The 19,594-nt window shown below is 34.8% G+C and overlaps 2 protein-coding genes and 1 long non-coding RNA gene across 4 annotated transcripts; 1 reads left to right on the top strand and 2 right to left on the bottom strand.

The window, feature by feature from the left end:
- Positions 1-1,652: 1,652 nt before the first annotated feature.
- On the bottom strand, positions 1,653-4,354 carry LOC112529470. The gene is made up of 2 exons (XR_003070930.1): positions 4,082-4,354; positions 1,653-2,393 (listed from the first exon to the last, which is right to left on the bottom strand). It is a non-coding gene; the product is annotated as an uncharacterized LOC112529470 (long non-coding RNA).
- A 4,766-nt stretch (positions 4,355-9,120) lies between these two features.
- On the top strand, positions 9,121-11,905 carry LOC112528962 (E3 ubiquitin-protein ligase MIEL1-like). 2 transcript variants are annotated; one of them, XM_025140029.1, is made up of 12 exons: positions 9,121-9,238; positions 9,351-9,438; positions 9,649-9,705; positions 9,794-9,826; positions 10,163-10,240; positions 10,334-10,377; positions 10,464-10,504; positions 10,588-10,670; positions 10,751-10,842; positions 10,920-10,992; positions 11,080-11,121; positions 11,565-11,905. In XM_025140029.1, exons 1-12 carry the CDS (start codon positions 9,198-9,200, stop codon positions 11,691-11,693), a joined length of 801 nt encoding a protein of 266 aa, XP_024995797.1. In that variant the 5' UTR covers positions 9,121-9,197; the 3' UTR covers positions 11,694-11,905. The 2 variants fall into 2 exon arrangements, with proteins under 2 accessions (XP_024995797.1, XP_024995798.1); XM_025140030.1 differs by having other exon boundaries at positions 9,123-9,238; positions 10,923-10,992.
- A 213-nt stretch (positions 11,906-12,118) lies between these two features.
- On the bottom strand, positions 12,119-17,207 carry LOC112528963. Its single transcript, XM_025140032.1, has 4 exons — positions 16,993-17,207; positions 16,663-16,851; positions 15,075-15,323; positions 12,119-13,357 (listed from the first exon to the last, which is right to left on the bottom strand). The coding sequence occupies exons 1-4, from the start codon at positions 17,059-17,061 to the stop codon at positions 13,073-13,075; spliced, it is 792 nt and encodes a 263-aa protein (XP_024995800.1). The 5' UTR covers positions 17,062-17,207; the 3' UTR covers positions 12,119-13,072.
- Between the last annotated feature and the right edge of the window lie 2,387 nt (positions 17,208-19,594).

Here is a 19,594-nt window from a genome sequence, read left to right as displayed (position 1 = left end):
ATCAATAAACACTTTTGTTTTCCCAATTTCATACTTTTGTGATAGAAAGGAGTCAGAACTAAAACCTTGCAATCGAGTGTGTTGGAGGCCTCAATTAGTGTCTTGGAAACCTGCAATCAAGCGTGTGAATGTGGGTTGTCAAATCGAGCGTGTAGAAGGACATCAGTGAAAGCTGATAAATCTGAGGATCGGTTGGAAGTCGATAGATTATGGATGAGGAGATATGTTTAATATCTCTTATCGCACTCATATATAGATCGTCACTCCTGCGACGTGAACTTGTGTTTTCATGTGCTTCATTATTGCTATCACATCCTTCATCATCAACATCAATAGAAGGGTTGTATGATTCTTGTTGCGCCATGTCAAATGCTTCGTCAAAACTTCCATTCATTCTAATATAATTGTGAATTGTCATCGACGCTAGCACAATATTTACTTGTGTCTCATAGGTGTAATTGACATGCATATCTTTTAGTATTTGCCACCTAGTTTTCCCTACTTCAAAAGTTCGTTCAACAACATTCCTCAGTGATGAGTGATAATAGTTAAATGTCTCTTTTGCTCATTTAGGAACACGTATTACTGCAATTTGTCTACGACGGAAATCAGGTACGTGATAACGAATATTTGTTCCTTTGTATGGATCAAGATAACCTTTAGTATTTGGATATCTGGCATCAACAACATAATACTTATATGTTATGAAAAATAAACAAACTACTGTTATTCGTTTCAAATGGTATGAAAACATAAAAGTTTGCATTACTACAAAAAAAAACCCGATTGGATGTGGAAAATTAAGTTCAGTTCTGCGTAAGGCTTCAAAAAATATTCGTGTGTCATGTGCAGTTCCCTCCCATCCAGCCCATGCAAACGTGAAACACATTAAAATCACAAACTGCCATGATATTTTGCGTCGCATATCATTTTCTACCAATGTATTTTGCTTGCTCATGCTCTCGGACCGATGCCCTTACATATGTCACATCGGTAGCACCAATACAATCCTACAAATATAAGTAAAATAATTTATTAATCTATTAAAATGCTACGGTCAAATACGAAGCAAGATATATGAAGTACCTTGAACATTGGATAATTACGAGAGTTATTTAGAATATGTGCGAGTACATCTTCATTGTAATTTGCATTTGGTTTTATGATGTCCACACTTAACTTAAGCACAGCTTTCAAAACAACATGGAAATGCCTATAAATAGTCTCTCCAGAATGATTAAAGCTTTCTTGAATTAACCTATTTCCATACCCATGTGCTAAAGTCATCAAGAAAATGCCAACAGACTCCTCAATACATATATTACGTGTTGGCTTTAACCAGTAACATGTAGCAAGATCTGAACATAACATTTTGAATACTGGGACATGTAGTCTGAAATCTTCGTAGCAACGTCGAGGATAAGTACTTCATGAATAAATATGTTTCTGTGCGCGAAGATGTGCGGCAAGGCATACGCATGCTATTCAATTTATGACTTATTATTATCCCTTTGATAGCTATTGCACATGATAGTAGCCATATGTTCTCCTCTTCCACCCAATTTATTTCATTATCATCATTCGAATCAGAGTCATCACTATCCATTCTATTAATAGATAAAAAAAATCAAACTTATTAAAAACACATATAAAAAGGATAGATAATATCAAACGCCATAGATAATGTCCAACGTCATACATAATGTCAAACGATAATACAGGATATGAAACCAGTTGAAAACATAATATCACAATATTAAACGATAATGTGAAACATCATCCTAAAAAGGGATAGATAAAATCAAATGGGGAAAACACGATATGAATCATTCATCCATAAGTAACTTAAGAAACTCCATCCTTGCCATGCATGTCTTTGGAACCATAAAATTTTCACGGACTTGCTTTTTTAGGAAGATGTGTAATGCTTGGCTATACATCCTTGAACCTTCTTTAAATTCTGGAAAACATGTCACAATGTCCATGCATTCTTGTGTCGTTGGTGAGTCATTATTCTTTGATGAAAAAGTTTGTGTGCTTCGTGATGATAGTGCCTCAAATATATTATCTAGTTTATCCTCAAATAAGGAAGTTACAGAAGATTTTCCCTTGGTTGAACGGGTAGGTGCGACATTATTCGGCTTCTTCCTTTTACTCGAACTACTTTGAGGGAAAAGGTGTTTATCATCGTCGCCTAAATTCACTTCATCGCTATCTCCTTTCCCCTCATGATCTTCTTCATCTTCAACATGAGTTGGACCGCTATTGTTTTGTCATTCAACGGGAGCCTTAGTCTTATCTCCAACGACAATGGAATCCCAAAATAAAGGCTCATAATACACTTGATAAATCTCCAAATTTAAGTCCCTAAACTTGGCAAGATTTTTATCTCCCTGTGTGTTAATGGCTCTTATTAGCAAATTTCACTAGGAACTCCTAAAAAAGTAATAGAAAACAAAAGAATATGTATAAAATAGTAAGTATTATCTTTATTTTTTCGTCCCACCACTCTGGTGATGAAACAATTGTCTTTCTCACGGGATCTCATCCAATGTCAGATTTAATCCTCATTAAACGATCATACAACTTCCATTCTTTCTCCATATCCTGTTTGTTTTTAAGTTGCTTCTTGTCAAAAGATTTTCCTGTCCGTTCATTAATCTTCTTCTCTTTGTTTCCCCACCCAAGCTTATTGAAGTGAGTACCAGGTCTATTCCCATTTTTAACCTCATTCATGCACAAATCAATGAACACCATAAAGGTAGTATTATCCCAAACAAGTTTTGGCTTATTCTTTTTAGATGTATAACTAGCAACAAAGTTAGCATTGTTCACGTTCATTACCTGAATAACAAAGTTAATAAGAAGACCACCAATGTATTCAGTTTCCATTACGTTGTATAAATGGATGGCTGAAAAAAAAACCCTATTTGAACCATCTAAAATAAAGTTAAACCATTGGTCCATTATAAATACATAAATGGGTGCTGCAAAAAAAAAACATGTTTGAACCATCTAAATAAACTTAAACTATTGATGTACCAAATGATTCTACCACATATCGTGTGTCCATTAATGACTCTTCGCCTTATGAACTATGATTTGATTTCTCCAGTGTACTGTGCTCAGGGACAATGTCATTGTTAATGACTCTTCCACTGTGAATAAAAGTTCTGAAAACATTCTAAAAATGGCACATCAATTGTGTGGGGATATCATTGAGATATCTAATCTACACCATCCAGTTCTCTCAAGGCTGACAAGTGCTAACAAAGTTTGTAACAAGGATAGCTTTGAGGGTTGATTCCTCACTGTTGATTCCTTATTCAAAATGGTTTTGTCTTTATCAAATGATGCATCAAATTGTCACAAGACGAGTGAAGAAATTATAAGCGTGGAGGCAGTTTTGATTATGAGCATTTTTTTTGTAAGAACTGATGCTTATGAGATGTAAGTTTTATTGTCAACTGTAGTTTGGTATCTCATATTTTTTATGTACCCTTCCTCAATTTTTCTGTGTGAATCCTTGTCAAGGTAGGTACGGAGAGGTGCTGGTTTTTCAAAGTATCTCTCAGCTGTTGAGAAAAGAAGTTGGGCTTGGTGTACAAAAGCAAATTGTCTGTCTTCTCTACCTCCTGTTAAATCCAGATGTTGTTGATCCGGCAGAAGGCCCAGACGTTTTGAACGAGAGATTACTTTAGGTGTTCCAGATGAAAATGCTAGAGTGCAAATTCTTTCGGTTTCAACATACAATTTCAAGACCAATCTAACAAAAAGGTACCCCTTTATGCTAGTTTCTAGAAATAAATATCAATCAATTCCTTTTCTCTTGATCTACTTCAATACAAAACCATTTGGCAGCAATTCTTACACGATTTTACATAATTTGACATCGCATATATACTGATGGTGTGGCTATTGTGCATACCGTACATACTTAATTTTAGGTTTTCCTGCAGATGAACCAAGTCAAACACACATATATACATGGTGTGGCTATTGTACAAAAACATCGACTGTTAACAGGCACAAGATTGTCTCTTGAAACAAAAAACAAACTCGCAGAAATTGAATCACTAACCTTAAAATACGGGGAAGATCGATCTCTGTTGTGAAGAGAGTGGTTCGTATTGTTGTGAGATGGATCGCGATTCACAGCCACGAATTTTCAACGACGGTCATACACTTTCTCCGATTAGGGTATCGATCTCTGGTTCGTATCGTATTTGTTGTGTAGAGATATTAGAGATATCGATGTATCTGTTCGTATTGGGTTAGGGTATCAATTTCTGTTCGTATCGTATCTATTGTGTAGAGAGACGATGATGTATCTGGAGGAAGAGATATTTGGAGGAAGGGATGTTGATGTATCTACTGTATTGGAGAAAAGGTGTTAAATAGGGTTAAAATGGTAAACCGATGATAAGTTGATTTTCATAAGTCAAGAAAGACTAACTTATCAAAAACTGCTTATTACCGGTTTGACATCAGTATAAACAATTTTTTTTCTTATCCAAACACCGAGAAACAATTTTTTTTCTTATCCAAACACCGGGAAACAACTTATCACCGGTGCCGGAATGAAATAATTAAAAAAGCACCCTAAATAAGCAATCTCAAACACCCCCTTAATTAGGGGTGTAAATGATGCGAGTCGAGCTCGAGTGTATAAGTATACTTGACTCGACTCGATAGCCATTTCTCAAGTTCGAACTCGACTCGAAAACTCGCAAGTAGTTAAAAACTAAACTCGACTCAAACTCGATTGCAATTTTTTAAACTCAAACTCATTTGAAGCTCGAACCAAGCTCAAACTTCTACTCGAATCAAACTCGAACTCCAATTAAGCTCGAACTCGAACTCTAATCAGCTCACCCGTCGAAATTTATGAAATTTCAAGGTCTTCTCTTATAAATTATAAAACTTAAAGGTGTTCTTTTAAATTTTAAAAAACTAAAAGAATGCACCTCAAAATTCATCATAAAAAAGACAAAGTTACAAACTTTATTCGCATCCCTCTCTTTTTATAACAACTTTCCATCCTTCTTTTATTATCTCTTTTCCAATGTGGGACAACTTCACCAACATTTATATAGTTTTTTTTCTGTCTTTTTTAATTATGAATTTAATAAAAAAGTTATTGATATAGTTTTTATAATTAAAAATGCACAATACTGTTCAAATATTTAATAATATAAGACACTTTTATTACATTATATTATACATATTATAACTAATTATATTTTTAAACTAACTATATATAAAAAATCGAGTATCTCACGAGTTTTTCAAGTCGAGTATTGGGTAGTTCGACTCAACTCGTTAATATGTCGAGTCGAGTTCGAGTTTGAGTCGAGCCTATTCGAGTCGAGTGTTGACCGAGTCGATCTCGATTAGTTCGCGAGTTGTCTCGTATCATTTACGCTCATACCCTTAATATATTGTCGGGTATTTAATTCTGAAACCTTTTTCAATTTTTAACTAATCAAAAAAAAAAATTTATTTAAATTATGTTATATTTAAGCTAAATTATTCCATGAAAGTAATGTTTCTGAAAAGATAAAATATTTCATCGCAAAATTTAAGCTTAAAATTTCAATTAATTAGTTTGTTTATTATATTTAAAAGATATATATGCTTGTGCCACCAAAATTTATTGATTAAAGGGGCAGTCCAAATCCTAAAAATGAAAGTTGAGGGAGGGATAAAATTTGTTTTAAAAATAAAAAGTAGTTTGGAGGATCAAATCTGTTATAATAATGAAAAGTAGTTTAAGGGACCAAATCTGTTATAAAATCAAAAGTAGTTTCAGGACCAAATTTATTATTGAAAATGAAAGTTGAGAAAGAGAATGACGATTAGACAAAGTTGTCCCTCACGAACGAAAACTTAGTTGAAAGAGTTAGTAGAAGGGACCATATATACAAACAAAATGAAACTGCAGGGACGTCCGTCATTAATAATTCTTTTTATAGACCTTAGTCGTTAATTTATGCAAACCTTAAAGGATTAAATTTGCATTTAACTCAAAAACATAAGTAATCATATGAATTTTCAAATGGAACTTTTAGGGTTTATCATGATTCATATAGGAACCATTTATTTGTAGGTTCTAATCTCTTTACCTATGTATTTGAATCTTCCCCTATATATACATATAAATATAGGGGCCGTTTACTAAACACTTACTTGGTAAGTGCTTACCGGATAAATTTCGTTATCGGATGAACATGAAAAAGACCAAGAATCTTACCGAGTAAGAGTAATGAAAGGGGTAAAGAGTATTACCCGGTAAGTAATGATAACGACTCTCACCCAGGTAAACACTTACCGGGTAAGCATTTAGGTAAACGGCCCCATAGTGTTAAGTTCAAATGAGAAACAAAAAAATGTTGAGATTGGAAGAAACAATCTCAACCAGTAGTTTAAAATTATGATTTCAAGTCTTTTTCACTAATTAAGATAACTATAAAATTTTTTTAAATATTCTCGTTTATCTTCTATTTTTATAACATTTTTTTGGATATTGATAATCATCAATTTTGTATCCAATTTTCCACCTTCAAATCATTGACGATTTTACAATCTGCAAATTGAATTAAATCTTATATGTGAACACGAACGTCGATGTTTTTTATTGGTCGTTTGAAATGTATCAAACGCAAAAGATCCCAACTATGATTATCAATTTACGTTCATGCAACATTGTTCCTTCTCTTTAACTCCGTTTTATTGCTTTAATCTATACATTTCTAGCATTACATTTTTTTTCATTTACATTTTAACACTTTAATTTGTGCAATTTGCTTTATGTCATTTACATTTCCATGCAATTTATTTTTAGTCCTTTACATTCTTATAACATATTGTTACTTGCATGCCAAGTTTCTTTTTCCGTCTTTAATTTACCCATTTTACTTTGAGTAATTTCCATTTCAAGTATTCATATTCCAGTCCTTACATATTTTGTTGGAAGAATCCGAGTAATGATGGTTAATCGCCTTAACTTGGGGTGTAAAAGAAAGTCAAAGACCGAAACTAATGTGAAAGTACAGAGGTGCTTTGAATAATAGCATTTTCCACTAATTATTCATTCAGGTTAAGAATGTATCATTGACGATTACATATAAGTTAGCTTATAAACTAAATTTTGCATCCAAACGTGACTTTTGAAGTAAGCTAAAAAAATAAGCTTGTTTACTTTTACCGAACATGGCCTAAAATAATAAAAATGGAGGAAGAGATGATGCTTTTAAACGTATTAAATGGGTGAGTTGTCATCCAATCTAAAATTACCGATTTACCCTTGTATTATTAATTGAACCACAAAACAATTAACTGATATAAGTGGCTTAAGACGAAATTCAATGAATACAAAAATAACTTCAAGTATAGTCGAATAAGTCATCATTTGATCTTAACCAAAACATATATACATGAAAACAAGACCTCAAAACAATAAGAGAATCTAAGGCGTTCATCAAAAGTTTATTTGGTAAGTGTTTGCCGAGTGTCACTTACCTTACCAAATGAGCATAATATAGATCGAAAATCTTATCTTGTAAGAGGCATAGTAGGGATCGATAATTTTACCCAGTAAGTGAGAAAGAACATTCTTAGTACCTGACAAATATGAAAACTTGTTTTGATATAAGAAGACTATAACGAGTTTTAGTACTTGACAGGTGCTATATCCATGTACGTAGTGTATGAAGGTAAGACCATTCCATGTTAGGATTCACGACATTTAATATAGATGATGGCGTACCAATAGTAGTGGGCATGTATGAACTTTTGTGAGGCTGTCTATACTGATAGTTGAGTAATTACGACAATATTATAACATCATCCTGTTGTAATATAAGATTGTCCAACGATGCTATAGTACCTTCCTACTGGATCATTTGTTTTTGTCTTGACAAACCTTTACACAATTTGCTTCTTCTTTTACGATTGATTTCTTTAGTTGATAACTCACACACACCAAACAAATTCGAATTCGTCATCCGAAATTGGCTTTTAAAGATTCGATTTTTGAAGAACTTTTACAAGCCTTCTCTTGGATCAATATCTGGTACTTTTACAGTTATTACTTATTAAGAAACAACAATAGATAAAGGTGTATAATTGCATTGAGATCTTTTTGCATAAATATGGTCTAAAAACAATTAACCCAACAATAAGATTGATCCCCTTAATTCTAAGAATACTCGAGAATTATCTTTTTTAAATTTCGTTAATTCAACGAATACCGGGATTTAGGTTCAAAATTATAATCCAGAGAGAACTCGAAAATTGGATGGATGTTTCTATTAATCTACATGTGACCATCCAGATTACATTAGAAACATATAAATAAGAGAATCAAACTTAAACGGACCTAAAAGGACGATGGGTCAAACATAAAAATTCAAAAGAAAAATCTAAAAAAACATAGCACAAAAACCGAAAACGTCCAGAATCATATCCAAACGATGTTTTTAGGTCTCAAACCTCGTATGCCCCTCGGCTTACTTAAGATGTGCTCCTTGTTTCAAGCTTCGAATCAACTTATTATGGGTCTAAAAGGAACCCTATAGCAAATGTTATGCATGTTTAAGTGCAACACTCTTTGTTAGCCTAGTCAAGGGCCTCCGGGAATCATAGGATCCGGTCCTCCATGCCAAGACCACATCTAACCCTAACCCTAACGGAGGTTAACTCAATCCGTTTAAGTGAACCCACGTGTTTCTCACATGTGCATGCAATATTATAACATCTTATAACCCCGTTTATCATAATAAATGTTTGTCTAACCGAATTTGAGTCTATCATGAAGACTCGTCAGGTAACAAATCGAAACCGGTCTAAAAAAGTTGACAGCATTTGACAAGAACGTTTAACGGCGTATCTGGTCCATGAACCTGACGGCTCGACCGTTAGATCATTTCCATTTACAGATGACTTCCGATTGGCCCATGATTCGGCGACCATGAGATCACGAACCTTATCCACTGCTCCCATAATATTATATATACTACAATGCATGCATCCCATTCCCCACACAAACACAAACTTATATATATATATATATATATATATATATATATATATATAAACCTACTCGATCCTTGTGTCCATTCCATATATCAATCCATTCTTTCCATTTTGGGAAAGTTGCTCTTCTGCCATCCTTCTTCCCCATCTCCTTAACCTCCATGGATGATCAACGTCTGGATTTTGGGAAGATGGGTTATGGGTATCCATCTCTTTTCTGCAATTTCTCCACTCTTTTTTTACTATATATATATATATATATATATATATATAAGTCTGTATCTATAATCGTTTTCTGTGAATCTTGTTGTTAGATGCAAGCACTACAGAAGAAGATGTATGATCCGTGCTCCTTGTTGCAACGAGATATTCGATTGTCGTCACTGTCACAACGAGGCTACGGTATGATTACTTTACTTTCATGGGGTTTCTGTTGTTTTTTCTTGATTCGATTCGTGTAGATCTTTGCCATAGTTGCCAGTAAATGTTCATCAGGTTTTCAGATCAGTTAGAGCAAATTAAGGTGATTAGATGCTGGTTATCGATCGATTTGAATCGATTTAGTGTTGTTCATGTTTCGTGTTTTGATCTGATCTCCGTTGATCTGTTCAGAGTATGATGAAGAACCACTTCGATCGCCATGAAGTTGTACGATCTGAAGTGAAGCAAGTATGTTTCAGACCTGCAACTTTCAGTTTTCAACTAATTATGAAGATATTGAACACAGTTTTGAGTTAAGAACTTATGTTTGTTGCAGGTTATTTGTTCGGTTTGCGACACAGAGCAACCGGTATATTTCATTTTACTCGATCTACAACGATTGTTTTACTTTGGCTGTTTACTAAACATTTACGGACTCTGACTCTTACCGGGTAAGAGACACTTACCCGGTAATGAGATATGGGTTTTACTAACAACCTTATGCTCCCATTTTGCTAACCAAGAATCTTACCGGTAGGTAAAGATGGTGCTTATCGGGTAAGACAAGCTTATAATGTGCTATTTCGATATAACCGAAAAGTCTTATCCGGTAAAATAAGCGGTGTGGTAACTCTTACCTGGATCGTGCTTACCTAGTATTGGTAAACAGTTTCTTAATTTGTTGAATCGATTCTTTGCTATCCAGGTTGCACGTACCTGCACGAACTGCGGTGTTAACATGGGGGAATACTTCTGCGAAATCTGCAAATTCTACGATGACGATGTATAAAACTAGATCGAACATATATGTCTTGTGTATCTTACGAGTATTTTTTTCCAATCCAGTGATTCTAAATTTATAATCATCATGTTGCAGATCGAAAAGGGTCTGTTTCATTGCGATGATTGTGGCATCTGCAGGTTTGCGAACTAACGATTGTATTTGATCTTTTTCGTTCTTTAGAACATTCATTGTGTTATTTGATGTTCACTGTTGACGTGAACAGAGTCGGTGGCCTCGAGAACTTCTTTCATTGCAAAAAATGCGGTATGCATCGATTAGGATCGACACTCTGTATGTTTAGATTCGTATGCCCTTTTCGATCCCCCTTCTTGACTGTTAAATTCCAGGATCTTGTTATGCGGTTGGTTTGCGCGATAACCATTTATGTGTTGAAAACTCCATGGGTCATCACTGTCCCATATGTTACGAGGTTTGCATCTTTTCTCTGCTCTCGATCATTTACCATTTCTGAGAACTTGCAGAATTCATTGGTACCACTACGTTTTACAGTATCTATTCGACTCGATGAAAGTCACTGCTGTCATGAAATGTGGGCACACGATGCATCGTGAATGTTATAACGAGATGATAAAGCGAGAAAAGTAAGAACTCTCGTTATACACAATGTTCGTGATCTTGGTTTGTTGGTACGGTTTGGTAATCTTCTGGCATTTTTAAGCAGGTTTTGTTGTCCGATATGCTCAAAATCAGTAATGGACATGTCCACAAGGTGGAAGATGATCGATGAAGAGGTAGGTCGCTCGGATCGTATGCGATTCATTGAGGTTCGTTAGTTGTTGTTATTCGATTGTTCTTGATCTTATACGCCTGTTTCACAGATCGAAGCAACTATTATGCCGGATGATTACAGGCAAAATAAGGTATAACCCCGAATCTTTCGATCTTTATTGCATGTTCCCGTGATCTCCTACACTTCCTGGACACTTTTGGTCCAACTAGTTTTTCCGTGCTCGATATTTCTTGGGATTGAAGTAGTTGTTGAAGGCCAGTAGCTAAAACTAGTTGGTAACTGAAAAGTTGACTAATAAGCTAGTAGCTAAAACTAGTTTAGAAGGTCAAGGGTTTAAACCTTACTAAAGGATATAAATAAGAGGGTATGTCACTTACGTAAAATATTAAGAACAAAATCGAGAAAACATGTGAAAAAACCCCTAAAGCTTATTGAAACGATAGTTGAAGTTGCTAATAATATAAGCTAGTTTATCGTTTACCAAACTGGCTTTTTCAATAAGCTTAAACAATAAGTTAGCTTATGGTTGTCAACCATGTAACAAAATTCATCTAACGAACATCAAATTTGCAGGTCTGGATACTATGTAACGATTGCAACGACACTACTGAAGTTTTCTTCCACATATTTGGGCAGAAATGCTGCCATTGCAGATCGTATAATACCCGAACGATTGCACCGCCCGTTCTACCTCAAGAATGACCGAAAATGCTGGTCGTTTCGTACCGTCAAGCGGGTTTGATTCATATATCTATATATCGCTATATATATGCGCTAAACATGGACATTACCGTACCATTTAAATTGCTGGACACATGAAGATTGCTTTCAGCCAATTCTTGCTAAAAACTTCTTTTAGTTGTAAACTACTATTATAAGCATATGTATCTTTCGCACTTATGTTCGTTTTTTCACGATTATCTCGCTATTCAAAGCACGAAAACCTAACAAAAACGGAAGAAAGGTGACAAGGTCGGGACATTCCATGGTGCCGGCTTTCATCAGAGTATGTTTATCAGTTCTCGGTTCTCCATACGAGGTCAACGGCAAAATAGATCAAATATCATATATCTAAATACCTTTTTCAGCTACGTTCCATCGGGGATTCGACTCTAGACACCATCCACTCTCTTTTGGGACATTCCATGATGGACCGATACGGGCATCCGGAAAGTGGTGTCGTACCCTTTTACAGAATGTACAAAAGGACATGAGAAATTTCGTCAATTGACTGGGGATGAATAATTCCATACATCAAAAATTGTTACAAAAGAACTAGTCTTAATATAATGATATGATTTTTCTAACTAAAACAATTTAGAGGATCGTAAATACTCAAGTAGACTACTTTTAAGTCGTCCCATCCGTTTCACCCGTTTCCCTTGTAGTTATATTTTGTTAGCAACGAGTCCTGAATTTATAACCGATTAATATGAGTTCCCTGATGGGGATTATGCCTACCGATATTAAATGTCAAATACTTCCTCTATCATCGTTTTTGGATAACCGATGTTAAACAGTCGGGGAAACCTCAAATGGCGTTGAGGGGACTCCAGTAGATGATCACTGAGGAGCAAACCCAAGGTTTTTACCGGTTGAGCTACTCAAACCTTCTCTATCATCATCTTTTTGGGTCTCAAATGCACTTTATGCCTTCTTTTCAACGGGCCGAAACACACACACACACACAGAGTACATCAATTTTCAGACCTACAACTACGGGTCATGAGACTCGAATTGTACCAGTTGGGTGAAAATCAATTACAAATTATGCTTTTAAAACAGAAAGTTTGAAGCCCTATATACATAACTGAACCACGCCAAACAAACTCGGTATATCCCATCTGAAGGTAGGGTTTGGAATATGTAAAATGTACGTAGACCTTAACCCTGTCTCAAGGGACAGATTCCGAGAAGACCCCCGACTTTTGACTATATACATACATTCAGCCACATTCAGTGCGCAATGCCTTGTTCTGTTATGTAGATTGCACCATTTATTCCTACTATACTTATATATGAACAACTATGCACAGAATGCATTATACATACACACAGATGAATGTGAAAATTATCTCTAACTAACCTGATGTTTCTGGAGTCTGGGTTTGGCATGACCAAGGAGAGCTAACCGGTTTAGCAGCCGAAATCTGAACACGGATCACCTCATGAATTGCACCCCGATGAAGCACATCAAGAACTTCTTGTTCCTTGGCCATTGCAAGATCTCTTAGGGATGCCCGTCGTGAAATTGACTCATCACGCAGCCGAAAGCCATACAACCACCGTCCAAGCTTCCACCATTGAACACATATTTGCCGATCAGAAATCTTGCACCTACTGACAGCTTCTATCACATGCTCGGCCTGGAACAATAACCGCATGTAAACAAAGGAAAATATATATCACATGTATTAAATGAGAACTTCATAATCATATGCTCTCTGCATCCCACTGTAAGTGTCCAAATTTCTAGTTTAGTTTGTCCAAGAACAAGTGTCTACTTGCAAAAGTGCCTAATTTCCAATTCTACCCTTCATTATGACAAGGATAACTTCATTACTCCCTCTATTATTAAGGGTAAAATTGTCATTTCGTCGGTTAAAAGTGTAAGAACTTGACTACTCGGTATCTAATAATAACCCATTCCATTGCATTAAACCAAACACCGTTACAGATTTCGTTGGGCCTATGGATCACAAATCGATTCGCTCTTACCTCTTATTGGTTCATTGGCTACTTGTTTTGTGAAAGTAAATGTTACCACTAAAATCTTGGGTACAACAGACCACACACACTTGACAATTTGGTGGTTCTCTATGCAATTATTTATTGTCACCGGTTATATCTATTCTTCCTTAACAAAATACCCGTACACATGTAAGCATCAAACATCATGCTACTTAAATGTTTCACCACCTGTGTACAGTGCAATGAAATCATCTATAGGGGCATTTTAGTAAAAATCACTTCGTAGCAGCCATGATTGTTAACCAAGTGTTAAGTGGGTTAGGATGAGGATGTAGTGACATCAAATCTATAGAGAATAGGAACAAAATGAATGCTTTGCTGGTTATTGCCCAACTTATGAGAGGTTGGTTCTTTCCCAATTCCACTATACTGGAGTTCACAAAGAATTTGTTTGCTACTACAATCACACTACCTTCTTATTTACAGCCTCATCCTAACCCACTTAACACTTGGTTAACAGTCATGGCTGCTACGAAGTGATTTTTACTAAAATGCCCCCTGACCACTGATTATCAAAACTATGTACAACCTCAATTTTGGAGATGGACACTATCCCAGGGCCTTGTTACTTTTAAGTAAGGGGAAACCTAGTTCTTTTAATTTTCTCGGCTTCCATGGAAAGGGACAAAAGGCATATTATCCCTATGAAAGCTCCATTTCATGAGAAAGCTTTCGGGCTTACTTCTACTGGTTTCAAGCAAGACCTAGCCTTTCCAGCTTATTCATTAGGGCGAAAAGGACTAACTAGCTGTTAAGAAAATAATACATCAGCATAAATTTTGAACACACTAGGAGCTTTATGATGGTAGGCCATCATATGGCCGAAAAACCAAATTAGTGAGGAAAACATGTCAATATGTCATCTCTAGTTATTAATCCATGCTTATACGAAGAAGGTCTCAAATCCTCTTCAAAATTACTTATGATTTAAAGAAGACAGAACTAATATGATTACCACTAATAGTAGATACAAAACTTCCAATTTAATTACTTCATAAGAGCACAAAAATCAGTTATGTAACCAGAATCCACTTCAAGAAAGACAAGAAGGAGGGAAGAAGAACTGATGATCTGAAGATGCACATCAGAAAATTGAAGAAACCCACTACAAAAGCCAACAAGAAACTTCCTTAAAATGGAGTTAGCACTTCGGTGGGTGGAGTGATATCACTTTATTATATCTGATGGGTAAGAGATGATGACAAAAGCTTGAAATTTAAATTTTAAAGAAATTAGTTCTATGTAATAATCTATACATCATCGCCGTGAAGTTAACTCAAAAAACAAAAAGAAGTCAAATAACGAGTAAATGGATGGATATTGTATGCTTACCGGTACTCCAAGCCATGCAATACAGTAGTGCAGACCAGCCAAATTGAGCAGCACATGAAGATTTTCTTTGAAAAAGAACACCACCACATCTTTGAATCCAAACTGCATAGAACTCATATTTTGCATTGCGACCAAATAATGATTAACCTCAATAGATTCTGAGGATATGCATTGTTCCAGGAAATGAATAACAGCGTCAGCTTTACTAGCCATCTCATAATGTTTACTGACATAAAATCCCCTCCATCCCTACAGTCACATTTAAAAGAAATCAAACAAAAACATGAAGATCATAAATCAGAATTGTGAACACGATATACGATGTTGAAGCAAATGGCAGCATATAAGAACCAAATTACACCACATTTGTAAGCAAACTACGCAACTTGTTATTGCATCTTACATAATTTTTTTCTTTCTCCACAATAAAGTCATTGGGGCATATTTGTCAACTCAAGGATATACCTTGTCACACAGAGAACATCGAGAACATTATTCTTCCCTCTAGGGAAAAACCAAAAGAAGGCAAAGAAGAGAAACTACTAGGAGAATATGTGGAAGACCGTCAGATTATCCTCCAAAATAGCCCTTGGGGAGATAAAGGAAGGTTCCATCAGATATCGAGGAGAGCAAGTCCAAGTCTAGCTGATGTGGGATTCTAACATGCCCCCTCCAATAGAGGCTAGATGCGCATAGATTGTCCCAGAGTGTTGAGAGGGGTCTAGACGGGTACACATCGCCCCAGAGTGTTGAGTCTCTAGTAGACCTTGGTTTTGATACTATGTGGAACCGTTAGATTATCCTCCAAAATAGCCCTTGGGGAGATAAAGGAAGGTTCCAACATATATTGAGGATAATAAGCCAATGTAGGACTCTAACAACTACCATGATGCACATGTGAATAGTGATAGTGGAAGGAGAGAAAGAACAAGCAAGAACCATAGGCCCAATAGGAGGGGTCTGCAAGTGTTTTATGTGCTCTCTCAGCTTCTACACAAGCACTATTTATTATGTTTGATCACGAAATTGCACTATCTCCATGTATGCAAGGCAAACATTCATCAAGTATTTTTGGATCCGATTTGCAGGTTCTATGATTTTTCCGTACCATGCCTTCCTCTAATTGCTACTACAAATATTAACCACCAAGTGAATTGCTTTTCAGCAAATTACACTTTCCAAAATGCAAAATAGAAACCAAATTGCACTAGAGTGAATGATTTTATACAATTCCCAATAGTTTACGGGCAATGAAACTATAAGTATAATGGTTAGAATAGGTCATTTTGACAAACACTTATTTGTTTTTTGTGCATTTTAGCAAGAAGAATGGTTAAATTGCAATTACACTACAACTACACTGACTCTTATCATCCACAATGAACACTTGAATCTTATTTTGCATTCTAAGCGGTAATTAAGTAGCAGTGATCAGGTCAATGGAAGAGATACAATAAAGCAATATCCTCTTTTAATCAATTTCTCATAATAATTTGGTTTTCATCACCATTATAGAAGAGAATTAACGAACCCCAATATAAAGAACAAAAAGACCATGTAAGCATATGATGAGTGGAAGCCAATAGACCTTCAAAGTAGAGTCCAAATGCTGTTGCTGAAGCTGATGGGCATTGAATTTAGGAACAGTAAGAGATTCTTCTTTATCCAAACCTAGGGCTGGCCATCGGTCTCTGCATAGACCCGCCCATATATGATCAGACCCGCACAGCTCCCGCCAAAATCGAGAGCAACTACCCAACGCACACAAATCCAATTCCTTCATCAGATCCCAAATTGAATTCAAAGAAATTCCCAAAATCAGAAGAGAATCATTAATTCATTATGTCAAAGAATCATAAGAATATAGAACGAAATAAGGGTATCGAGAGAAGAAGATTAGCGAAAGAAACAAACAGACCTGAAGCAAAGAAGCGATTTTGAAGGCAATATCGCTGGGAACCGAGTTCTGAATGGATTGATTGTTCATGGTTTGTTGTGATTTTGGTTTCTTTTCGAGAGAGGGGGAAGCGGAAGAAATATTGGGAATGAAGGTGATGGATATTGTTCATGTGGGTTGCCGTCAGCAAACTTTCTGCTGCGATTGCGTGGAGGTATACAAAGCAAGAGAAACACAAGGGGGGAGGTAAAGCTTTTTCTTTTTTGGGTATAAAATGTTGTGCAAATATGTCAACTCTTCGTTAATGCCGGTGGTAAAATTGTTGCATTGAAATCGACCAAAATAGTTTAAAATGGTTTTTTTTTTCTACAAACCATTTTTTTTATTAACCTGTTGGATATCAAATCCGTTATATGAGTCGATTAATTTTAAAATGACCATTTGCTTTGCAGATAGATCGGAGTCACTGCATTTGAATTTTCGTGGCCACAAAAGGATTTTTATTCCTCCTTGGATTTGAACTTAGGACCTCCTGGTATTTTTGACCTTTGGAACCAAACTCAAACCAATCAGACATCATCTACAAATCAAATTTTATTTTATAAAAAGTAAATTAACTAAAAATCTAAAATAGTCATTTCAACCTTTAAATGTATCTCTTATTCATTTTTTTCCTAATAATTCAAAAATGTTATTACTTTTGTAATCGACAACTTGTCAATTTACGGAGGAATTAAGGTGTAAAAAAGGGGAAGACTAATGGCATCCTAGTATATACTAAGGGCACCCGTAAGCTTACTACAATCATTTTTTTGTCTATTTATTTTTTTATTTTTTGTTGTTTCCTTAATTAATTCTTTTTTTTAGTTTTTCCTCTCTTATTTATTTATATTATATTTTAATATAAATTATTAATAAATATATATATTTCTTTTATATCATTTATATTATATAAATTATTAATAAATATAATTTTTTAATATAACCATTAATATTATTTTTACAAATAATTATATAATTATAAAAATAAAACATATGAAAAATGAGATTTGATGCATAAATAAGACATAACATAATTTATATTATATTTTTACTTATTCTAAAATAACATTTTTTGTAGTATAATCAACAAGTAAAAGTTGTAGGTACTTATTTATTCAATCTAAATCCAGGATAACATATGTAACAGCACACAGATAATAGAAATGAAAAAAATGTGAAGTAATAGTAGGGATTGAGTATCCCTCTGTCAAGTCTAGTTTCACATAATGGTTACGATTAACGACCCAATTGCAAAACTTACATGTTGATATCACAATGGTGGAGTAGACCTAAGCGGCAAGTATGTTGAACAACCCGTAATGTCTATAACGTATAAGATCACATTATACTTTGAAGCAATCAAGATACCAATTTCAGGCATTATCATCCAATGTTCAACCGGGACACCTCGATCTGATTGAAAGAAGTTTAAAATATTGTAAACTATATTACAATATTGATTTTCAAATATGTTGAGGTATTCTGTCTTGTATACGTCTAATTCTTCCATCAAGTTAAACCGAATTGTTGGTCATGCATCTTCATGAAGACCAAGGTGGACAACTATTGTTCAGTCCACAATTTTCATCACTTCTCACATCATGTACCTGTCTGATGTAAGGATGAAACCTTTCTGGAAATTGATTAATATATGGACGTGCGTTAGAACTATTGTTGAAGAAAGAACCGTGTCTTGCTGGTTCTGATAGCTTATTTCATTTAAGTCAACAAATGATTATGTGTTCGAACAACTATGTCTAAGGGATCTTTCAGCTATAAAAGACAGATCAACATGAGTTGTAAAAGACGGGTGCATTTGGTATGCAAACTACATGGGACAGGACGAGACAAAAAAAATAGTCTCATGTTTGGCATGTCATGGACAAAAAAAACAAGGGACAAGGTGGGACTATTTTTAATTTTAGTGGGACAAATCTTGTTATTTATTGTTCCACCAAAAAAGATAGAACAACATGAGACTAAAGTTAAAATGACAATATCTTGATTGATTTGTTGTCATTTTACAATCATTACATGATATAAAATAACATTGAACAACATTTATGGGTAATATGGTCATTTTAATAGTTTTGTCATGTCCTGTCCTAGTCGTACCAAATATAAGACATACAATTAGTCTTGTTCTGTCCCGTCCTATCCTGTCCCGTACCGTCCCATTTAGTATGCGTACCAAGCACTACCTAAAAGTCTGATAAACATGAGGTTTAAAACCAAATCAAATAAAACATAAAAATGTTTTTTCTTTATTTTTTTCTAAGAATAAATGTTTAGGTATATAAATGTTTAATTCCTTTATTAACTTTTTATATTAAATGTTTTTTTACTGTTATTTTCTAATAATTATATAATATGCAATATGAAGAAAAAAATAAAGAGATAAGAAATGAAGAGGTGAACAAGATGAAAATGTATATGTGTATAGAGTAAATGCATCTCTAACACAAATATAATTATTTGTCTTTTTGTTGTCTTATATATACAAATAATAATCAAGCGTCAATATAAATAAAAAATAAACAATTAAGTTTTTTATAAAAAAACGTTTAGTCAAAACAATAAA

Source organism: Cynara cardunculus (genome assembly GCF_001531365.2).
Source record: "Cynara cardunculus var. scolymus isolate 2C chromosome LG 16, CcrdV1, whole genome shotgun sequence".
NCBI lineage: Eukaryota > Viridiplantae > Streptophyta > Magnoliopsida > Asterales > Asteraceae > Cynara > Cynara cardunculus.
This window is presented reverse-complemented; position numbering and strand designations above follow the sequence as displayed.